At 42.3% G+C, this 24701-nt stretch overlaps 1 protein-coding gene across 6 annotated transcripts in view; it reads left to right on the plus strand.

The window, feature by feature from the left end:
• The window catches only part of TLK2 (tousled like kinase 2), a 52650-nt gene that overhangs the window by 18818 nt on the left and 9131 nt on the right, over window positions 1-24701 (plus strand). For 4 of the 6 annotated variants that reach the window (XM_037886860.2, XM_037886862.2, XM_037886861.2 and 1 more), the window contains 12 exons: window positions 2080-2247; window positions 4885-4980; window positions 6454-6546; window positions 8233-8343; window positions 9331-9467; window positions 11681-11833; window positions 18093-18159; window positions 19514-19611; window positions 20008-20089; window positions 21565-21656; window positions 23168-23257; window positions 24276-24445. In XM_037886860.2, coding sequence (XP_037742788.1) covers window positions 2080-2247; window positions 4885-4980; window positions 6454-6546; window positions 8233-8343; window positions 9331-9467; window positions 11681-11833; window positions 18093-18159; window positions 19514-19611; window positions 20008-20089; window positions 21565-21656; window positions 23168-23257; window positions 24276-24445 — 1357 coding nt within the window. The remainder of the gene's footprint in view (window positions 1-2079; window positions 2248-4884; window positions 4981-6453; window positions 6547-8232; window positions 8344-9330; window positions 9468-11680; window positions 11834-18092; window positions 18160-19513; window positions 19612-20007; window positions 20090-21564; window positions 21657-23167; window positions 23258-24275; window positions 24446-24701) is intronic. The other 2 variants (XM_037886863.2, XM_043536839.1) reach the window with 1 other exon arrangement.

The following is a 24701-nucleotide window of genomic DNA, read 5'->3' on the forward strand; positions in this document are numbered from 1 at the left end:
TTCTTCCCCTCATGGTCCCAGGTGAAAGAAACAGAACAGTCCACAATCACCAGACAAGGTAAAATAAAAGCATAAAGGAAAAGGAGAGCCTGTAGGTGGCTTAAATGAGGATATTGGCCTCTTAGTTCAGAGGGGCTGGGGCGGTATCTCAGTTCACCCCCGAGTGCACTGGTCTCCAGTGGAAGTCTCTCATTTCCCATCTTAATGCAGGGAATCAGTGTTCTGCTGTCTGCAAGGGCTGGGGCTCAGTTGGCTCTCATCCTCTCTGGGAAGCTCAACAGCCTGCTCCCTTCTCAGAGTAGCCCCCTTCTGAGTGGAGTTTCCCCCTTCTAACTCCTCCTCCAATGCTGGCATGATTTGCAGGTGTGGAAGGACAGGACCACCCTAGCCCGAAGCAGCTCCTTAACCGCTTCCATGCTGGTGCGGGGTTTATATACCCCGTCACAGTGCTCTTCAGATTCCTTGTCTTCAGTTCTGGTTCTCCTTTCTCCTGCAAACATACTTTAACTTTATGCCTGTATTGTGGTAGGAGCATGCATCTGTAAGACCATTGCTTTGGCTGCAAAAGGAAAAACCAACAACAGTAGGAACAGGGAAAAAGAGGAGAAAACTGAATATCGCTCCCAGTTTAGGGAATTAGTGTGTGGGTAAGGAAGGTGTTAAGCACCTTTTATTAAAAGACTCTAGTGGTTATTCACACTGCAGGGTAAGCTTGTCTGTGCCCTGGGCTAAGGGAGGAAAGGTAATATCTTTTAATAAGGTTGCTCAGCTTTCCTAGACTATCCCTTGCCTACTTCAGATCCCTTTATCCCTCAGTTGCAGATTTCACAGCCCTCTGCTCAGATTTCAGCTCTTGCAATGTCCCCATCCCATAAAGCTCTCTATCCGAAAGGAAAGTAGTGTTTGTAATGCTGGGCAGAAAAAATGTTTTGGATGAGCAGTTTAAAAAAAAAAATTTTTCTTTAGTTCATCTTTTAAAATCTGTGTCCTGCCTTTGCTGCAATTGCCTAGAAGGAGAAGAGGCTGCTGGGTGGGAAAATGTGTAGCGATGAGCAGGGAGAAGTTTCCATGTACAGTATTTTAATGAGGCAACGTGCAGTGCCCTGCTTCGGAGAACATCTGATCAAAACTAAGTGTAGGGCCACCACAATTTTCTGCGTCTGATTCAGCCGCGTTCTGTGCTGGTGCCACTCTCCTGACCCTGAGTACTGTATCAAACAAAGTTAGATGAGCAGTTCTCAGACTTAAAGACCTATCCCATCACACCTAAAACAGTCTAGTACTTGGCATTCTGCTGTCGTAATTAATCAGTGTAACTAATATCTTTTCTTGTTCTGATGGTACCAAGCCATGCACAACAGTTAGAAACCCACTGTACAAGATGTGAAAGTGGTTTCTCCTTAGCTGCTGCATATGGGTACTTCCTGAAAAGCTTTGAAATAGGGCTAGTGTTTACCTATCTTAGGCAGTTTATTTTTGCCATTAAAACGGGGGCCAGGTTACGATGACTCCTGGATCCTGATCATGGTTCAGTTGCTTATCTAGAGCAACTCTGCCTCGATTCACTTATCTGTAACATGGGTATACCTGCACCTCTTGTGAAGTTGGGTGGTTGTAAATGACTTTGAAAAGTACGAAGCATTTGTAGAATGAGGATGATGATACTGACCTAAAGTCCATTGAGATCTATAAGAGCTAAGGATCATTGTTCTGAGCCTTTAAAGAGTGCAAAGGCCTAAATTAAGATAGTCTGGTTAAGGCTTTGAGTTTCCAGCTCTTTGCTTGAATGGCCCCAAAATGTGTAGACGTGGAGAAGGGCAGTATTTCCGTTAACTAGGGGAATCCTGTTCTGCACGTTCACATGCATTGCAGCACATTTCAAACATGTTATTCCAGTCACTCCTATTGACCTCTGCTATCAGAGCGATCTTTCCAGGAGCCCTGCTTTTGTTAACAGATCCTCTCTTTGCTGGCTCTCCGTTCCTGAGCTGCTGCTTTGCTGACAACAGTTTTGGCAGAACCAGAGAATCCTTTTTTTTTTTTTTAAAGGTTTATTGTATTTTTTTAAATGTATTACAGCGGCGAGTGGAGCAGCCACTATATGGGGTAGATGGCAGTTCTGCAAAGGAGCCGCAGGAAGAACACTCTCCTCTGCCAACGCTGATGTCTATGATGCTGGCAAAACAGCGGCTTGAGAGTGAGCAGCTGGTACAGAGGGGAGCTGGCCTCTGTTTTGCTTTTGTTTCGGTGAGCAGTTTTTAAAAAACCCAAGCCCAGGGCAGAGGCTGTGTTAAGGGATTGGGAATGGGATGTGGAGTCTTTCAGCTCTAGGGCTCTGGTTTACATCCAGCCTGGGTTACTAGTGATTGTCTTTACCATCTAACAGCTGGTTCATGACCTATGTGAAAAGTTGCTGGATCTCCAGGCTTGCCTTCTGGAGAAATCTGTCTGGTGTAGATGCTTTTATTTCAATTTAAGAAGCTAAATTGATAAAGCCGAAGTAGATTCCTGACTGATTTTAGGCTAAACCAGCTACTCTCAAAGCTGGAGTAACTGCCAGTACGGCTGAGAGACCAGGTGGGTGAGGGAATATCTTTTATTGGACCAACTGCTTTTGGTGAGAGAGACAAGCTTTTGAGCTTACACAGAGCTGCTCTTCAAATCTGGGAAATGCACTCAATGTTGCAGCTAAATACAAAGTAAACAGATTGTTTAGCATAAGTAGTTAAACATATTTCAAGGGACAATTCAACGGTGAAGCGGCCTGTTAACACCTCTCCAGTCATGGGGAAGTAAAGTGTGTGTGTGGGGGGGAAGCTGGCAGAGGGGGTAAGTGAGTTATATGGCTGTAATAAGCCATAAATCCAATGTCTCTATTCAGTCCAGAATTTTTCAGTATCTAGCAAAGTTGTGCATTTAAGCTCCCAGGCCAAACAAGGACACTTTGCCAGAGAAGGAGATCACATCATGGAATGGGCCACCCAAATACCCCAAGTGAACCTGCTTCAGTACAGAAATGAAACCCCCTCCAGCCGCACACCTCTAGTTGTCATTTAATTGCAGCAAGTGAGGCTTAGGTTGGGCATTAGGAAAAACTTCCTAAGGCTATGTCTCCACTGTGCCCCTTACATTGGTGCTGCTGCAGCCAGGCCATTGTAAGATGCACAGTGGAGACAAAATAAAATCACCCTGAACGAGGGGTGGTAGCTTCATCCACAGGGGAGCAGCTCCCACTCCCGTCGAAGTGCTGTCCACACAGGTGCTTTTTGTCATTAAAACTTTTGTCGTTCAGGGTTTTTTGTTTTTCACAGCCCTGAGCGACAAAAGTTTTAACAATGAAAGTGCAGTGTAGACAAAGCCTAAGTGTGAGGGTGGTTAAGCACTGGAACAAATTGCCTAGGGGGGTTGTGGAATCTTTGTAACTGGAGGCTTTTAAGAACAGGTTAGTCCATCACCTATCAGGAATGGTCTAATTATTACTTAGCCCTGCCTTGAGTGCAGGGGACTGGACTAGAAGATGACCTATTGAGGTCCTCTTCCAGTCCTACACTTCTATGTTCATCACCCTACACTGGAACCCATACAGTTTATCATCAAACAATTACAACCCATACTCGATGGGGACACCATCCTGAAAGAAATCTTTTCTGAATCCCCCTCTTCTGGCCTTCAAACAACCACCCCCCACCCAGCCTCACTAAGCTCATCATCAGAAGCAAGCTCCCCACAGACCAGAGCAGAACAACTCAAAGCAGCATCAGACCCTGCCAGCACAACAGATGCAAAACCTGTGGACATATCTCCGCTGCTGCAATTATCAACATCCCCCACAGCACGCCATGGGTTCAAGATCCATGGGTTCTACACATACCTATCACGTGTGGTGCACTAGTGAACTAAATACCCAATAATAACAGTGGGTGAAACGAGACAACCACTGCACTCTCAAATAACCTTTCACAGAAAGATAAAAGACCTGTGGGTGAACACAGCACAAAGCAATAACTCTATATCTGACCTCTTCTAATCCTCAAAGGAAAACTGCAGGACACCTTCAAAAGATGAGCCCCTCCTAGCTTCTTTTTCTTTTCCCCACTGTGATGGAGAGGTGTTAACTACTTACGCTAAACAATTTATTCCACCTTATACTTACTGTGATACTCTTGAGTACATTTCCCAGACCTGAAGAAGAGCTCTGTGTAAACTCAGAAGCTTGTCTCTCTCACCAAAAGCGGTAGGTCCAATAAAAGATATTCCCTCACCCACCTTGTGTCTCTAATTTACTGGGACCAACATGGCTACAACAACACTGCATAAAGACAGCTGAGAACATTGATGAAATGTTACTGAAGTTATATTAAAGTTCATAGAAATGTATCTTTTGCAGGAGTGCCAACCCCAAATGTTCAAAAATCATGTCCGGCTCCCCAAAAATCATGAGATTGGCTTTAAAATCATGAGATTATGTCAAAATAACAGATTTGGTGTTTATTTGCCTGCTGCTTTTTGAGGCTGGGGGGGGGGGGGGGGTCACATTTTGAAGCTTTCTCCACAGCCACGAGGTCTAAAAACTCACTTTTTCTTAAAGAATGAAGGCCAGAATTGTTGCACATCCACTTGACTCCAGGAGTTGGGGCTTTAAGGAAAACAATTATCATGAGAGTTGGCAACACTGCAAGTTTTAACCGATTGAGCTGGGCTTTCTGGGAAGGATCGGTTTCCCTTCTCATAGCCCAAACCTCGGAAGCACTTTTTAAATGGTTTTAGCTGAACAACATTGAGACCAGAAAGCATCTTCCATATAAAATGAGTGTGTGTTTGCATGAAGAATTGCAGTCACGTTAATACCTGGTAGTAGATAATTATGCTGGCTTTCTGTTGCAGGCCCAGCAAGGCAGCCCCTCTTCTACCGGATCAGGGAACACAGAGCATTCCTGCACCTCCCAAAAACAGATTTCCGTCCAGCACAAACAGACACAGGTATGGGCCAACAAACTGTAAAGCACATTTCCCCCTTCCATCTAAGCTTTACATTTGGTGCAGTTTCGGCACTGGAGAAGAGAGGAGGGACATGAGTCTTGGTAGGTGGCAACCTACTGACTTCATCAAAGGACTGCGTTTGGACTGTCGGATCTATTTGTGGCACTACCACTCTATTGTCACCTTGAACGAGTCCCATGACCTCTTTGTGCCTGTTTCTCACTGTAAAATGGATACTTCCCTACCTAACATACTCGGGGTCTAACTGATTTTCATATTTGGGGTCAGGAAGGAATTTTTCCCCAGGTCAGATTGGTAGAGATCTTGTGGGATTTTTTTTACTTCCTCTGCAGTGTGGGTCACTTGCTGAGTTAAAGTAGATTAAATGGTGGGTTCTCTGTAACTTGATGTCTTTTTGAGTCAAGATCTGAAGTCTTCAGAAGCTCAGCCAGAGGTCATGGGCCTGTTGCTGGCATGGGTGGGTGAAGTTCTGTGGCCTGTGATGTGCAAGAGGCGAGACTAGATCAGTGGTTCTCAACCTGTGGGCCACTTGCAGCCTAATCAGCACAGAGCTGCAGCCTATGTGACATCCTTAGGACCATACAGGTAGTATATTGGATGCAGCCCACAATGGTAAATAGGTTGAGCATCACTGGACTAGATGATGATGGTTCCTTCTGGCCCTAAAGTCTGAGTCTAAGAAACAATTGCCAACTGGTACGGGCTGTTCTTCCCCACTGTACCCATAATTCCTGTTTATGTTACAGGGAATCAAATACGTAAGTTTTCAGAAACAAAGACTTGTATCTGTTTCTGCTGTTAAAAGGGAACAGTTCAATTAGAGGAGGTTATTTAAAACGAGAGCATACAAATGGAAAACAAACATCAGATGTAATACTTCCCCACAAGGCCATCATAGGGCTGTGTGAAGACTAACGTCCTGTCTAAGCCAATCTGAGATCTTCAATGTGCACAGTCTTACTCTGTCTACCTACTGAAATTTTAGCTTGGAACTGAAATACATTTGAAATCATGGCTGAGAGGCTGTGTGTTTTACACCTCCCCTCGTGCTAGCTGTCTTATTGCCTGGGAGAACATTGAAAACTGGAGGCCTTAAGGGCACTAAACAAAATTCGGGAATGCAATACAAGAATCTATATTTACAACAGAAGGTGGGGCTTTTGGAGCTCTTCAGATGCCACTGCGATTTCAGTGTTCCCCATGGCCAAATTTTCTAACACTTGTCTGCTCGTATTGTCTGACCTTTATGCTAGGGGTGTGCACCCTGTAGAATGAGAAGAGTGAAAATAAATCCTGGCTTCACCAGAGTTCTAGAATGCACAAAGCCCCACTTTCTAGAATAAACTATTGAGAACCATGACAAATGACCAAGACGAATATATAGCAAGCTTTCTGTAGCTGAAATATTACCTGTTTTCTTCTGACTTTGTTTTGTGATGTTTGTCTCTGCAGTCTGACCTCACAATGGAAAAAATATCTGCACTAGAAAACAATAAAAACTCTGACCTGGAGAAGAAGGAGGGGAGGATAGATGACTTATTAAGAGTAAGTGTGAACATGAAAAGGCTCTTGTAAAAACCTGCTTTTTGTAGCATCCTGGTATTGCAAAAGTGGAACATGTGCACAAATCAGGATTTTCTGTACTACATTTGGGGAAACTGACACTCGTAGAGAAGGAGATAACGTGAATACCTTTTCAAAGGATAATTGGCAAATTGGTTAGGCTGAGAATAGGAGTTCTTGAGGTAGAAGCTATGGGCAGGCTTGCCAGTATATGTAGAGATACCAAGTATAGCAGTTAGGCTGATCTGATGGGTACAGCTATTCTATCTCATTATTTGTAAGTAAAAGAACTTCTTCTGAAGAAACTGTCTCATTCTAAATGATGAGATCTAGTAGACTTGTCACTTGACTCTCAAAGGAAGCGATGGAAGCTATCCTCTAAATTAGAAAGCATATAAAGCACTGGAGAAAATACGCAGTGGGGCCGGGAACCCTACCTGGAAGACTCCATCGGACATGTAGGCATGTTGTCTACCAGAAGAAAGCAAGAGTCAAGGAGTAGAAAGCAAAACTGAACTTTTCCTTTTATTCCAGACTCTTCTGTATTGAAAACATTCCATAAAAAAATGCTGTTTCTGACCACACTAAGGCCCTTATTCTGCAAAGACTATACTTGGGTGTCTGGCCTCCATATCTAGGAGAATATGTATGTGAAAGAGAGATGCTTTTTATGGCGTGGTCAAAAACTTGAAAGATTTTTGTGGAACACTTTCAAATAAACCAGGATGACAAATAATTCTGTTTTCTAGTGACCTCAAGAGTAACTCCTAATTTTTTTTTTTTAAGAGGCCTACACCACTTGAGGCTTAATTGGATGCCAAATGACAGATTTTTCTGTTTTTTAGGTATGTCCTTTTCTAGCCTACAAGGGTAACACCCATGCAACCTTGATGTTCTTGAAACACATCCCAGTTTCCAGAAAGAGAGTCTATAGCAGGGCTGACCAGCTGTGCCAGAGAGCAATCCTACAGCTGAAAGTGCAAAGGATGTCATCTTGCTGCTTCCCGTCAGTGTTCAGTAGAGAGGAAGGAGGGTCCGGTGATTATTGTGAGAGCCTGGGACTTGAGACGCTAGTTCAGTTCACTGCTATGCTATAGACTTCCCATGTGACCTGGGGCAAGTTACTTATGCTGACATAAGCTGTAGTGTAGACATAGCCTAAATTATGTCGCTTGGGTGGGAGGGTGAATAAATCGCCCCCCCTGAGCGACATAAGTTACACAGACCTAAGTGCCAGTGTGGACATAATTACACCAGCCCCCACAAGTGGCAATAGCTAAGCTGACAGGAGAGCTCTCTCCCGTCTACTTAGGGCGGCTACAGTGGTGCAGCTGCACCACTGTAAACTCTAGTGTAGCCATGCCCTATGTCTCTCTGCCTCAGTTCCCGACCTGTGAAATAGGATATCCCTTCCCTACCTCCCACGGTGTTGAGAGGTGCTCAGATACTCTGGTAATGGGACCAGATACATACTATAGAGAGTGTATTCACGTGATCTTGTATCTTGGCAACAAGTTGGCTGCTAATTTGCTTTTCTCTGACCTGTTCCCTGGAGCCAGCTGAGTAGAGTACCTTTCAAGGTGATACATGGCTTGGCTTTTTCAGGGCAGCCTTGAACATGGAAAGTCTGTATTTTGTCTTCACTGACCTTGTGTACTTTCTTTTTAGGCCAACTGTGATTTGAGACGGCAGATTGATGAACAGCAAAAGATGCTGGAGAAATACAAGGAACGGTTGAACAGATGTGTGACAATGAGCAAGAAGCTCCTTATAGAAAAGGTGAGCTGCTAGCTTTCCAAGACTCTGTATCCAGAGCCACCCGGCTTTGGAAAACGCACTCACTCTGTCATGCCTGTCCTGAACTCTGGAAACTTGCTCTTCAGAATGGAGTGAAACTTGTAGTCATTTGAAATACAGAATTAGAGCTGTGCGTTTTGAATTATTTCTCTGAAATGGTAATGGGCAGTGGCTTTCAGAGTGCAGAGCCTTTTGGCTTAATTTCTTTTGTCAACCTCAAAAGGAAACCAGCATCCATTCGTCTGAGCAGAATAGCCTGAGTTTTTGCATCTTATAATTCACTTGGCATTACTTGCTGTGGATGGTCACGTAGGTATAAAGTAGCATCTGTGATCCTAGCAGTGCAAGAGAGTATTGGAGGAGACTACACAAGAAGGCACCATGGCCCAGTAAATGGGAGCTAGGACTCAGAGCTAGGTGTCAGATGTGTTTTGTGACTTAGGGGAAATTGTTTAACTTTAGCCTGTTTCTAGCTGTAAAATGGAGAATGTCCTTGTAAGGTGCTTTGAGTCCTAGTGATGAAAGCACACTATAAAAATACTAGGTTATTGCTTACCAGCTTTCAGCCTGCTTCAATGTTAAGACTTCATTACAGTTAATGTTTTTAATTTAGTCCTTTTTTTATATATTGTTAAACAATTTACATCTGATGTGTGAAGGTATCAGGAAATATTGTGGCAGTATTGAAAACTTGTTTGAATTGCTTTAGTTGCGGCACTGATTGATCTTAATTGGGCATGACCTCCCGTCTGTGAAAGTGAGGGATTTGTAACTAGATGGAGCTGAATGTTTGTAGAACAGGTGCTGTGGAAGCTTCCCTAACTGAGCTTTGCCAGTTCATCTTGATCCTTGTCGATGGCAATATTAAGAGTTGGCTAAGAACAGAGTATTTAAAATACTGCATAACTTTCAGCTCAAAATTGATCATTAGTGCTGCTGATTCAACACTACTGTCTTATCTTCCTTCAGTCGAAACAGGAAAAGATGGCATGCAGAGATAAGAGCATGCAGGATCGACTGAGACTGGGTCACTTCACTACAGTCCGGCATGGGGCCTCTTTCACCGAGCAGTGGACAGATGGCTACGCTTTCCAGAACCTCATCAAGTAAGAGTAGAAGCTCTCTTGTCTTTTTTTCAGGAGGCAGAAAAGAAAATCCATCTCTCGTGCCTCTTATCCCAAAGCACTTTTGACTAATATGTGAGCTATATGAGGTGATCTCTACTGTCCTTTAGATTGAAACTGAGCTACTATTTGACAATGCACAAACAATACTAGACAATATTTTTAGGCCAGACAGCAAAGAATATTCTTCCAGTAAAAACTCTATTGCAGTTTCGGGAGTCAGAATCTAATTACCAGAGTTGGTGTAGCCAGAACAGTGGGCTAATGCTACTTCTCACAAAAAAGGCCACAGTGACTATAAGTATTCATGGCCTCTATCTTACACCCATTTGAAATACAGAAAAGATAAAGATTGAATGAGTTAAAGGGACACAAATTATATAGTGCTAATTATTACCTTACCTATGCCTTCAGTTAGAAGTGAAACTCGATTAAAACAAATTTACTTTTAACTCTTTTTGCAACACTCTCGTCTTGGAACATCCGTGAAGTTAGTCTCACTTCTGGTTCTTAATTCAGCAGTGCTTTGGCTGCAAGCCAAAGGAGAAGTATGTATGCGTTCTTTAACAAATAATGGAGACATTTCTCTTTGACTCAGGTTTTGTTTAAACAAGCTTCCCCCCCCTCCCTTTTTTTTTAATACAAATATCTAAGTTTTTTGGCTAAAGCCAAGTTGCTCCTTTTATGCCTAGCTTAACTGATGGTTTCTCTTTGACAGCAGTGCTTGTCTATGGTGAAAACAGATTTGCTTTATTAAGCAAATTCTTTGAGAGCAGCTAAAGATATAGAAGATGTTCTAATAGCAGTAAAATTCACACCTGTTTCCTCTTGGGGAGAGAGACCCTCCCATATTCTCAATGCACCTGGCCAACTGTGCAATGCTGGGGCAGGGGGAATAGGACTGAGGAGGAGGGCAGGAATCCAGTCCTGATTCTGTCTTCAGTCTGCTTACACCTTGGATCTTGAGATGGATTTTCACAACTGTGTGTGTTATGGTTGGGTTCACCAGGCTGTGTGTATTATTTTAAAGAAGTTTTAAAAGAGAAAATCCACAATACTTAACTTTTTTTTTCTGGCAACAATGTTCGGAGAGAAAGGGAGCTGCATAACCCAGGAAATGGAAATGACAAAACCCGTTTACACAAGTCATCAATAGAAGTACCCTGTAAATTCCTGCCTGGCCCAGGCCATTAAGTTGGACTTCCATGCAAATATATCTCTCATGAAATAATGTTTTATTTACAAGCATGCAAAGACAAGAGCATGCACAATCCTCTAAGATTGAGTCACTTCTTTGTAGTCTGACTTGGGAACCCATTTCATCAAGCAGTGCACAGATGGTCCGGGGCTTTAGAATCTCCTTTAAGGGAAGAAGTCCTTTGTTTTCTTCTGCAAGAGACAAGAAAATAGAGGTGCTTTTGAAAGTTTTACCTGCAATCTCTAACTCCCATTTTGTGACTTAACTGCCAGAGTGTAATTGAAAGCTGATGGAACTTAGTCTCCTAAGTAATTTTGGTGCTTTTCAAAATTTTACCCTGTTTTTTAAATTAAAATGACAGGCAGTTTTAATGATAGATTTCTTCTGCAAGAAAAAGGTCCATCATTGGTGGAACTGAAAAAGGTTTGAATTGCTTTAAGAAGTTGCCTTTAAAAGCTGGGGATCATTTGACCATAACCGTGCAGTAGAGGGCTCACTTTGCAGGGAAGGCAGTGATCTAGAATAGATCCTTTTAGGGACCTATGAAAAGTGAGTGGGGTAGCTGACAAAGCCAACCTCCTGTCATGGCTACCTATAAATCATGGTTCATTCCTGGGTTTTCTTTAAGATGATCTCAACTCCTCACTAGTAGAGAGATCATCACTTGCATGCTTATTATGATTTGGGCACAGGATTTAATCCGTTGGAGGGTTTCTCATATTTCAGCAAATGAAGACTCCCTCGCTCTATAAATTGACTAACCTTTATCAAGTTGAAGGATTTGACACCTCCCTCCCACAGTTGGCATGTCTTTCCATACCTTGTGTTAAAACACTTGATTTACTCATCTTAGGAGAAGTGATTTTGAAAATCATTTTGCTAATCTGGGGGGGGATACTAACAGCTATGTACATGTAATTAGTCATCTGTTTCCATTACTTGTATTTTTATAGTCTCTCTGCCCCTTTCTCGCCCCACCCCACTCCCTCTCCCCAAGGCAACAGGAGAGGATAAATTCCCAGCGAGAGGAGATAGAAAGACAACGAAAGATGTTAGCAAAACGGAAGCCACCTGCCATGGGACAGACCCCTCCCGCAAGCAACGAGCAGAAACAGCGCAAGAACAAGACCAATGGAGCAGAAAATGAAACGTACGTTACATGGCTTTGTATTGGGGCATTCCAGAGCAGCAGTGTTTTTATAGGATATAGCTATCTTCTGGGAAATGGAATACTGCATTCACTTCTAAGCTTTAATGTTTATCTCATAGACATTCCTTGTAAAAAAAAAAAAAAAAAATATTGTAGAATAAATCTAGCATTCCAGAACTTGTGGCTGCAGCCCTAAATATTTTCCATTGGAGTGAAATAGGGATCAATGTTGCTCATAGTAAGTTGGGAGAGTAGAATTTCTTTTTTTCATGTGCAAGCAGTATTTTTTTAAGCCTTGCAGCTGCATCTGTATCTAGCCTCAGACTTGAGAGAATAAATGGTGCAAATTTTTTGTTCTCTGCTGAAATTTTCCAATCAGATTTATCAAATAATCTCTCCAGATTCCACCACAACTGTGCATTTCACACCTCCCAATAAAGAAATGGTGTATGGGTTAGCAGTATTTATCCCGTTGGGCTTTCTTTGGAGGATTTCAAAATAAATCAGATGTATTGGGGAAAGATTCTCCACATAATATAATACTTAAAGCAGTCCTTTCTATCTCCAAAGCACTTGCCAACATCAGCTAATTCCACTGGCGGGGAGGCGAAAGATCATGCTCTCTCCTCTTTTCTCTTGTGCACAATATGTTATTTTCAGTGAATTTATTGCTCTCAAACATGCCATCTTGACCCTGCTGGGGACTAAAGCCATTTTTCTCCAGAACAATTTAGCACAGATAGTGGTGAGTCCAAGCTTTGTTGCCTCCCCGGTAGGTGTTGGTCCTTCTTCCAAGCCAGGATTATCTCTGAGGATGCGAGGGGTGGAGTTCAGTCTCCAAGCCCATTTCCTCCTTGTCTCTTCTATTGACACTACCAAGGTGATCAGTTACCAAGTGTGTTGGTTCTCTTGTGATCAGGAAACCTACCTACTAGGAAGTAGACTAATGGCTTATCTACACCAACCTATAGTATGCGGCAAGCTGGGGTGTGAAGCCACCATTCACTAGCCCTCCACAAGCTAACTGTCTGTGTGCACCCTGCTGACGTGCATTAACAGTTACTTCGTGTGCTGTGATCTAGTCCTTCTTGAAACAGAACTAGTTAAAGTGTATTAACTGTTAATGCATGTCAGCAGGGTCCACATGGACAGTTTGGAGTAGGCTAGTGTGGGGTAGATTCACACCCCAGATTGCCACAGTCTGTACATTTGGGTAGACAAGCACTCAGTTCAGTTGATTATCTGGGGCTTCCATGAAGCACTTGGCTACCAATAACCAAGGCAGCAAACAAACTTCTGACCTGATGGTGAAAGGCTCCATCCCCTATAACCCAAGCTTCCGAGCCATCTGTTCCCTCTCCCTGCCACTACTCCCAGACATCTCTTCATTCCTGCCATGTTTCTATCTCCCCTCTTCCCTTCAGATTTCCTTTCATTTTGTGCTCCTTTCATTCCTTTCCTCTCTTTACTCATTCAGTCCTTATCCTTGGTTCCTAGAAAGGTCCATTCCACACTCGAGTCCCATGTAATCTTCCATAAATTCAGTAAACCAGGATCATAATTTTGAATGGCTTTCTATATTTCATTTTGCTAAAATTGCTTTGTGGGGATTGCATGACTTAGTGGAGCTGATGAGAGCCCAGGGCCCTTTTCAGTTTCTATTTCAGAGTGTGCCTGTCTAACAAAAGCTGCCACTGCCTTTTGGCACTCATGATAAAGATGTCAAAGAACTAAACGAGCCATGGAGAGAAGTCTCCTCATTAACGGGAATGGTGCTTCCTCTTTCATGGTTGATGTGTGGAGTCTGGTTGAACTGTAGTGGAACGTGTTACCTGTGCTTTAGGCAAATAGTGGGCTTCATAGCAAAGATGAATCCAAAACCATTAACTGTGGCTTATGTCACACATGTCAGTTGCTATATACTCCTTTATGGTAACACCAGTATGTATCAGCACACTCACTGAGTCTGGAGGTGCAGACTGAATGTCTATATGTGATTTTTTTTTTTTTAAATCTTAGGAAGAATAAAGACTTTTCACAGCTTGCAACTATAAACTTGAGGGCACAAGAGAATGTTTATGGCTCTTTCCCACTTCCTCTAGAAGATTTGCCACTTAGAATGTATGGCTAGTAAGACCAGGCCTGATGTTTGGGAGGGGCAAGACTTTTAATCAAGTGGTTTTTGTGCCAGATGCAGAATCTTAGGCTAGGTCTACACTACTGCGATAAGTCAACCTACGCTACGCAAGTCCAGCTACATACCTTAGGTTGAGTTACCATGGGGTCTACACCGCGGGGGGTTGACGGGGAAAAAAATCTCCCGTCGACTTACCTTACTCTTCTTGTTGGAGGTAGAGTACAGGGGTCAACTGGAGAGTGCTCTACAGTCGATTTGGCGGGTCTTTACTAGACCCACTAAACCGACCGCTGGTGGATTGATCTCAAAGTGTCTATCCCTGCTGTAGTGTAGACCTGCCTTTAATGTAGTCAAGTTATGTATGTCCAGATGGGTCTGCTGTTTGTCATGCCTCATGAATAGCACCGATATTCTTCGAGTTTAGGGTGGCTTTTTAGTGGTTAGCACAGTTGCTGGAGACATCTTGTAAAGTTGGCTGGCACCAGGCGCATGTGGTCAGGGTGGAGTTTGTTAGCCTATGAAAACTTTGCTTTCTAAATGAGCTGGAGCAATTGGTATAATCAGGGTAAGCTCAGTTTTTATTAATTCGTTATGTTGTACCCTTTGGTTCTAATGGAAACAATCCCTGATATTAACCAACATTGAAGCTCTCACTGCAGTGTATGGAGTCCAAGGCAGTTCAGGGCTGAAGTTGATATTCCACTAACCTTTCCCCTTAGGTCTCAGCATTGCAGTATGTAAGAGATACGCAGGCTTCCCCCACTGTTCTGATAAACTTTGCTAGAGTGGGGCAGTCAGAATTTTGAATGTTCTTGTTTCGTCAGTGTACGTCAACATAGTATGAATGTGTGTTTGATTTTTAAAAGCAGTTGCCTGCTAACTAAGTATATTATGAGTATATGTCAGCAGTGGCCAAACTTCCTGACCCTCCAAGCTACATGCGATAATCTTCAGAAGTTCGAGAGCTGGGTGCACCTGCCAGGGCTCGGGGCCTCTGCCCTGTGGCAGGGTGGTGGAGCTAGGGGCTTCAGTCCCACAGGAGGCGCCTGCCAGGGCTTGGGGCTTCAGCAAGAGTGGGGCTGAAGCCCTGAGCCCCATCAGGTGCCTTGTGCTGGCTGCAACTCCTAGACACCCTGTCTCACCCCGTCCCCCCCCCCGGGCAGAAGCCCCTAGCCCCACCATCCTGCTGGAGGGCAAAGCCCCAAGCTCCCCCGCACCCCCCAGTCTGATAGGTGGAGGATGTGGGAGGCTACACAAGCCTCATTTTAGGCACCCCTGGTTGTATTTAGGCTGGGGGGGGGCACTTTTGCCCTACACAATAAGTGTGTCATATTTTGATACTATCAAACTCAAACTATTTACTTGTAGGTGATTCTTTTAATTTGTTATTTAAATTTCTCCACCCTTGAAATAGTATTGTTTTGAAAGAGGGTTGTGCACATCATCTCCTCTTAAAGTAACTTTGTCAATCTTGTAAAATTCCCTTTGCATGCTTTTCAACTTCAAAATACCTTACAAAAATAACTTACTGCAAAAACTAGGATTTATTAACCTCATTGTATTACCTTGGGCTGCCCCAGAAATGCAATTTCTGGCTGACAGTGTAGACAGTTCTGCAGGCTGAAAGTCTGGGGTTTTACCTACAAACCATTTCAAGGGTCATGGTGGATTCTCTATCACTGGCAACTTTTAAATTGTGATGGGATGTTTTTCTAAAAGATCTGCTCTAGGAATTACTTTGGGAAGGTTCTCTGGCTTGTGTGATACAGGAGGTCAGACCAAATGGTCTCAATGATCCCTTCTGGCTTTGGAACCTATGGGGAAAAAATGGGGTTTTCCTTCAATCGCCAGTAATAATCTTTGAGTGTTTCCCAAATTCCTCTTCTTAAAAAATAGCCATTTGCAGTGTTTTAAAAATTGCCAGCCTAGTGAATTGTAAATGCCATTCAAATTCAGTGGGAGTTGGGTGCTAAGTCTTTTGGGGTCCTTTTAAAAATCCTACCCTCTTTAGAACTCAGTCTGGGGGTTTTGAGCACAGATGTGTCATCTTGTTTAGGGTGCCTTAAAAGGGAGGAAGGGTGTTCCTGTGATAGGAGCATTGAGCCATGATTTACCCAAGAGTAGTTATGAAATTCAGTCACCTCCTAAAAATAAGCATCTATAATGTAAACATGGACAAGACTGTAATTTAGGGCAGGAAGCTGAATTTGTAGGGGGTTTTGTGGTCCAGTGTGTTTAGTAGCGTAGCTCAGGCTGTCACAGAGCCCACAGCTATAATGGAAGTAGTGTATTTCAAGTGTGTTTATATTAAATAGGACAGTGTTTATTTTCCAGCCACCTTGGCTTTTTTAAAATATTAGAAGCTAGCATGTAGCTATTTCTGGAAATACTAGGCCAGTGATAGTCATTCTATCGCTTGTCTGAAATGGGTAGATTGTCACTGTTTAACCCTGTCTATCTGTCTCTTACACACAGCCCACATTTGGTTTATTCAATTGTTCAGGTACCCCAAATCCTGCAATAGCAACCAGTTGTCAAAGCTTGCTGAAAACAGTGTTCAGTCTGTGAAGGCTTCTTTAAAGCAAAGTAAATTTGAGATTACAGAACAATCTGGATTAACTGGATCTGATTTAAATGTAGGTCATTTTGTTTCTTGAGAGCTTGTGTTGTAATCTGTTCTCCAAGGAAGAACTACCAATATGCCACACAACTTTTTGTTCTGAGTCCCTCTGTAAACATTGATGGTATTGGTTGTATTTTTTTTAGTACAGTATGTTAATTTGGAATGTAGTGATCTTTCGCAGTAAAGTGGATTTACAAGGAGAACCTGCATCCTGAATATTGGACTAAATGCTTTCTTGTACAATGGTAAAGCAGGCAAATTCCAATTATACTCACTGTTCAACTGTAGCTGAATTATAGCTACCACTAAGGGGCACCCATTCAAGGAGCAGGTATATTAATTGGGAAATTGAGTAATCCTGGCTCTTACGTTTTAAGGGCTAGCCATTGTTTTAGGAAATGTTTGTGGAGGAGGGCAGGTTGAGATTTATAAGGTCCTTCTAGGCTGCTATACACCCTCCTGCAATTGCCTGGCCTGTCCCACTGCTATGTCAGGCTGTCTCCTGCATGCCAGGAGGTGTACAGGAACAGAAGAAGCTAGAGATGGGCAGGGTATGGCATAGATCCCAGAGCTGTTCTGCACAGAGATGTCTGTGTAGCAGCATGAAGCTCAGAGAGTGGAGCTGCCTTATAACACTCGGTGTGGTGCTGAGTTTCTAGGGAAGTGAGAAGCATAACATTGTGGAGCTGAGGAGGTGGCTAGAAGTTGGGAGGGAGTTGAGGCCTCTGTCAGGGGGAACAAGAGAGTAGACAATTAAAGCTGTGTATTCCTGTCCACCTCGCTCCCCATATAAATCTTGTGGGTATAACATTGACAGCTGCAAGTAGTAGTGTGCTTTCTACACAACAGTCAGTTGGATCCTGAACAAATTCTGAAGAGATTGAAATTCGTGTAATATAGCATCCCAGGGGTAGTTCTCTGTAGATTTGTAATGAGATCTGATTGAATAGGTTTTCTTTTGCATTTTTATTTATTTTAAACACGGTTAAATTTCAGAAATAAAACAAATCAGAACATTCAAAAAGTGAAGGTTTCTGACGCAATGTTCAATATTTACAACATCTCCTCTTGGTTTTCTTTGTTAGGAGTAAACCTTAATAAATTAAATATGTACCATGAAATAGACTTCAGACATGTGCAGTGCTCTGTTACAGCGTGTCAAGACTTGAGCACTATCTTCAGTATGAGAGAGACTGAAGAATGTGATATACAAATTTCAAACAGTCTGTCAGTTGCTGAAGGATACAGCATGCGATGCTCCTTCCTATAAGTGAGCAGATTATTAAATAAGTGTGTATTTGGCATGGTACACTGAAAATAGTCCATCCGCTGGACAGGAATTGCACTAGAATGGAACTTTACTTACCAGTGCCATGGTAAATTGGCTGCATTGAAGCTTATGTCCTGTTTAGACCAGCCTGGCTACTTGAAACTGTAACAGATACTGTGCTTACAAATGTGTTGGATATGTCTGTGACACTGTTCTCTTATGTATGCAGGTTAACATTAGCTGAATATCATGAACAGGAGGAAATCTTCAAACTCCGACTAGGTCATCTTAAAAAGGTAAAGAACTCTTTACAGCAAAGCTCTAAGAAGCATTGGGCCAGCTACATATGAACAGTAGTGGTAGCTATCTTTGTGTAAGAGCTATTGGCCTGAATGCAGAAAAGGAGACAGGCACCTAAGTCCCAGTTTTGCCTCCACTGCGAAGCACAAAACTCTTGCTGAACCCTGTAAGCTTCTCAACTGACTCAGCACCTACGTTTTCAGGGTAAAAGTTCCCAGGCGCCTGTGTTCCTGCCTCTGGGCACATATATTGCTGCCTCCCTCTAGGCCTGAGGTCCCCAAAGTGTGGGGCGTGCCCCCCTATGGGGGTGTGGAGGAAACTCCAGGAGGTAAGAATGCTCAAGCCATATTTATCCTGCAGCTTCCTCCATTTTTACTACCAGTGGAGGAATCACAGGTCCACTTATTGTCAGTGTAACATGTAGCCCAGAACAGAAGAATCCATTTAGAACGTGACCTTTACAGAAAATGAAGTAATGCTCTAGGATTGTCTCATTGTCTGAGGCTGTGCTTACCCTCCTCCACTTTTGGGAACTGGCTCATTTTTAATCAGTGAAAATAGAATACAAGTTGAAAAGGAGTGGAGTCTAATGTGATAATCCATGTATAATTTGAAACCTGGTGGATGCTGTCAATAAAAGCTTATATATCCTGATTCAACCTTCTGTGTAAAAGGGCAGAATCAACTACTTAGAATCTTCCTTCCTTTCAGGGGTGAAGTTAAAACTACGTGCAGCACAGAAAGCCAAATCTCTGGGTAGCCCACATCCTCCCACTTCCTGGAGACATTTTTGTTTTCTGTGGCTTTTCTGGAAACCACTGGGCTTTTTATAAATCTGAAAAGATATCAAGATGCTGCTTAAGATATAAAGCTACAGCTCTGTTCCAGAATCTGTGTAACTTTTAGGAGGGTCTTGGCTGTTTTAATCATCAGTGATACTTGTTAGACTCCACATGACACACTTCAACATTTCAGAATTACCTGCTGTTCAATCTTCCTACACAATTCTAGGATACCCTTTTTGTTTGCACTGAAAGTGTATCATTTAATCAGTGTGTTCCTAACTGCTGGAACTGAGGAAAACATAATTCACATATTGGCTGGGGGAAAGGTGAAGAACTTTTATCAACTCCCACCTGTAGTTCCGAAGCATAGTCACAAGCAAAACATCCCAATAGTTCTCCTCCCCTCTCCCCCCCCCGCCACTTGCTATCTTGAAGTTGACTGTAATCATTGTTTTCATTTTACCAAACCAGTTATGTACTATTAAATTCCAGTTATTGTGTCCATAAATCAGGTGAAACTAGCTACCCAATAATGTCTTGAACTTTGTCATCTTTTTTCATACAGGAAGAAGCAGAGATCCAGGCAGAGTTGGAACGACTAGAGAGGGTTAGAAATCTACATATCAGGGAATTGAAAAGGATACACAATGAAGATAATTCACAGTAAGCACTGGGAGGCATGTGGGGGAGAGAATAGGCATCAAATGGTAACTTCTCAAGGAAAGCTAAATTCTCTTAGGATACATTTGTCTGGTAATGGGAATGCACCATGCTTAATTCTGCTTTTAATATCCTGCCACCCACTGAGATATACAGTGCTGTGCTGACTTAAAAGCATTTGTGTGTCAAATATGTAGGATTTAGTACTTTACAAATGACTTGGGAAGCTTTTGCAGTGTCAGTGGTAAATGACTATCCAATCATTTGAAAATTGGACATATATAACTTAACCACCTTTTTGAGTCTTAATTTGAAGTGTCCTCTCTGAGCTGTGTAATAGCTGTGACTTCTTATTAGTAGGTGGCATTACCATTGTCAATGTTAAATTGTCCTCTCCAGATTTAAAGACCATCCAACGCTAAATGACAGATACCTTTTGCTACATCTTTTGGGTAGAGGAGGCTTCAGTGAGGTATATAAGGTAAGTTGGAAGAATTAGTCTGTTATATTGTATTTTGAGTCTGCACAGAAATAGTAAGCAAAATCTGACATTTGTTCTCTCAAATGGAGAGTGTATGTGGTTGTGGGGGAAGGAATGTAGAAATACATGTCGCATCTGGCTTTGATTTAGACAGCAGACCTGATATTTAGTTTCTGTTCTCCGCAAGATTTTATTGAAACGTGCATTTGTTGGAGAATGTCACACTGGTATGACCAGGAGAATGACATGAAATACCTCTTGAGACTTAAACAGGTGTTAGAAATCTGCTTTAAAAAGGTAGATTTGAAATGGCTACATTGCTTTAAATCTGACACATTATTGTAAATGAAAGGAAAATAACGTCCTAGACTTAACAAATGAAGGCTGTGCCATATATCCCTGGAAGTGTTTTGTATCCCGCCATTGACGTGCTGAACAAACAATCCTTAACCACATGGATAAGGATTATTTACATGATGTTGTTTTGCAAGATCAAGACCTATGATGTTTAGGCTAGGCCATGCTGCTAATTGGAGTGATTAAGAGATTAATTTTAAATAAATTGAAAGCATCTGTTTCCCCAAGCAACCCATATGTGCTCTGTAGTTCATAGACTAATATAAGAATCAAATTCATTAAAATATAACTGTATACGTTCAAGTATTGGACACTTATATGGATAACTAGACTATCTAGAGCCATCATATTAAGTTTGAAAAGGGATATTGAACCTCATGTTTCAGGATTTAGGGTAATCTCTAACATTAGGGGTTAGAACAAGATTGGGTTGGGACACGATTATCCCACACCTGCATACAATAGGATGTCTTACGCTGCGCTCCAAAGCGTCTGGTGCCAGCCACTGTCAAAGACAGGATCCTGGATTAGGCGGAACACTGCATGGATCCCGCAGCACAATTCCAACATTTGTGTGTGCTGGGTTGCACTTTAAGATCCAAAGGGGTGAAAAATTTCAGCATGAGCCATGTAGCTGAACTATTTGGCTCTCCAACCACAAATAGGTTGAAACTTCTTCTACCTGGAGATGTAACATCTAGCAATGTGTATTAAACTAATATATGTCATATGCATTTTTTAAAATTAAGTACAAGTGACTTTGGTGGCTCAAGGCGTCATGGCAGAGAGCCTTCCTTGCCAGTTCAAATCAAATATAGGTTGTTACTATCTCATGGCTGTTTGGCTTGTGTGAAATGATTAGTGCACTCAGTCTAGATCCTAGTGGACGGACTAGTGTTCCAAAATCACCAATTGTCTTACACTAATTGACTCCCTTATTGGCAGGTAAATTAAAGGACAGACTCTTAAGTTGTATTCAGAGTAGTTGATAGCATAGTTGATAACGATCTACAGCATATTGCCATCTATTCTTTGCTTTGGGACACTAGTATGGAATCTCTTGTTCACATTTGCAATATTAATTTGGAATTTCAACTCTACTGATACTTTCTTTGTAGGCATTTGATTTAACAGAACAGAGATACGTAGCTGTGAAAATTCACCAGTTAAATAAAAACTGGAGAGATGAGAAGAAAGAGAATTATCACAAGTAAGTGGTGCTGTAAAGCCGAAACACCAGATAGCAGAACAATGCATTGCTGTGTTTTCCCCCTTTTTTGGCCTGAGAATTGGTTCCTATCTATTGATACTGACTAGAACATGTTTCAGAGTAGCAGCCATGTTAGTCTGTATCCGCAAAGAAAAGGAGGACTTGTGGCACCTTAGAGACTAACGAATTTATTTGAGCATAAGCTTTTGTGAGCTGCAGCTCAAGTAAATTTGTTAGTCTCTAAGGTGCCACCAGTCCTCCTTGACTAGAATGTGTATTTTAATTCAGCTAAATGTAAAGGTGTACATCCAGGAACAAAGAATGTAGGCCATACTTTCAGGATGGGGGACTCTATCCTGGGAAGAAGTGATTCTGAAAAAGATTTGGGGATGCTGGTGGATAATCAACTGACCATGAGCTCCCAACGTGATGCTGGGGCCAAAAGCACTAATACGATTGTGGGATGCACAAACGGGAATCTTAAGTAGGAATAGAGAGGTGGTTATACTTCTATATTTGGCACTGGGCAACCACTGCAGAAAACTCTGTCCAGGTCTGGTGTCCATAATTCCAGAAGGATGTTGATAAATTGGAGGGGGTTCAGAGAAGAGCCACGAGAATGATTAAAAGATTAGAAAACATCCCTTATAGTGATAGACACAAGGAGCCCAATGTTATTTAGCTTAACAAAGAGAAGGTTAAGGGGTGACTTGATTAGTCTGTAAGTATCTACCTAAGGAACAAATATTTAATAATGGACTCTTCAGTCTAGCAGAGGAAAGTATAACATGATCCAATTGCTGGAAGTTGAAGCTAGACAAATTCAGGCTGGAAATAAGGTGTAAATTTTTAAAAGTGAGAATAATTAACCATTGGAAAAATTTACCAAGGGAGGTGGTGGTTTCTTACTCGCTGACCATTTTTAAACCAACATTGGATATTTTTCTCAGAGATTTGCTCTAGGAATTATGTTGGGGAAGTTTTTTGATCTGTTACGCAGGAGGTCAGACTAGATGATCACAGTGATCCCTTCTGGCCTTAGGATCTGTGAAACTATGAATTCTCCTCTCCTTCCTCACTGTTTGCTGCAAAAGTGAAGCCACTTCCTCCCACCTTGTTAGCATCACCTCAAATGTCTGAAATGAGCAAGAAAATTGAGTGGATGCTTGCAAAATAAGTGCATGGTTAGGGTCTGGACCAACAGTGGTGCTGTAAGTTTTCTTTCCCCTTAATAAGGGGATATCTCTCTATAATGACTTGGCCTCACTCATGCTGAGAACAAAAGTCCTAAGCTCATTCCCAGCTCCCCAGAGACACACGTGGGGAGTGTGCTTTCAAAAAACTGTACACCCTGGTTTCCTAGAATGTTTAATACTTTCTGAATTGTATGAATAAGCGTCCATTTGAATGTGGAACACTGAGAGCTGTGCCAAGATCATTATATCTAAAGCGCTTAATGGAGAACCCAAAGTAAAATCTCTGTTGCTAATGCCCAGAGTCTTGCCTTTCAGACATGCATGTAGAGAGTACAGAATTCACAAAGAACTGGATCATCCTCGAATAGTTAAACTCTATGACTACTTCTCGCTGGATACTGACTCGTAAGTGATGTGTTGATGTGTCTTTGCACTGTATTTGCCAAGTTCCCCACAAAGCGTTTAGTCAAAAGCCTTCCAGCAAAGCTTCGTGATCCTGCAGTCAGGGTGGATCAGTACTTTACACAGTGGCTCTTGTCACCACTGAGTATCATTTGGACATTAGCTTAGAAGTCAGAAAAGGATTATCCATTTATATGGATAATGAACACCCACAATTGCATAATAGGGGATAAAAATGTATAAGGGACCTCATGCTTCACGGAATAAGGCAGCCATGAAGGGTGTGTCTGTACGGCTACACAGTGGTTGGCAAGCTTGGGTGCAAAGCTGCAGCACTCCAGCCTGCTGTGCTCGAATTGTCCATGTGGACCCTGGTGCTGCACATAAGTTTTTTGGTGCACTTTGCCTACTGTTCTCTGAAACAGTAGTATGCAAAAGACATTAACGAACTTTTAGTGCGCTGCAGCAGGGAATGCAGTAGATGTACGCCCCAGTTTGTCACGTGCTAACTGACCATGTTAAGGCCTATCAGTTAGGGCTTGTGTGGCCCTATGGGCAGACGGTTATGTAGTTGTCAATTATGGGGTTTATTACACCTTCTCTGAAGGTTTAGTGCTGTATCCTGTAGCCTAGACACACCATTAGTCTGATCTGTTATGGCATTTGTTCCTGTGTTCTTACACCCATTATTCAGCAGATCTTAGTTCTAGCACAATCCTATGCCCAAGTGAGGGGCTACAGGGGACGTCCATAATGAAAACACATGTACAAGAAGACTAGCTATTTTTAATTCATTCATGTTGCTTTGCCTAGAAAATCAGTTTTGCTCTGATAAAAGTAGATTTCAGATTTGGCTGTACGTAGATCCAAACCTGTTTCCTGTATGTCTGTGATGGAGGCATCTAAATATGTACAAGTTTGATGGGGAATGACCTAGTTGAGGAGATTTACACGGAAGAGTAAATACAAAATATTACCATTTCTCTCAGGGAACTTAATTTTGGTGTTCTCTTGCCTTCAGCTTTTGTACAGTGTTAGAATACTGTGAGGGAAATGATCTGGACTTCTACCTGAAACAGCACAAGTTAATGTCCGAAAAAGAGGCACGATCCATTATCATGCAGATTGTGAATGCTTTAAAATACTTAAATGAAATCAAACCGCCCATCATACACTATGACCTTAAACCAGGTATGTTATGAAGCAGAATGGCATGTGTTTACCCTCTTACCTCTTGTTAGCAACCTCTCCAGACCACTAAGGAACAGTTCCAATTGGCCAAAGCCAGGGACTGGACCAGGTCTGTTGGTACCCATTCCAAAACCTGGGTGCTTAGCTTGCAGCATAGAAGGGACTGAAATGCTTGGTTTTGCTCTGTAAATGGGTATTGGCTCCTGGAGTTGCAGCATTAAGAGGGAGTAAAATTCCAGAAAGGAGCCTTCCTGTT

The sequence above is a fragment of the Chelonia mydas genome, chromosome 27 (genome assembly GCF_015237465.2).
Source record: "Chelonia mydas isolate rCheMyd1 chromosome 27, rCheMyd1.pri.v2, whole genome shotgun sequence".
Classification (NCBI taxonomy): Eukaryota; Metazoa; Chordata; order Testudines; family Cheloniidae; genus Chelonia; species Chelonia mydas.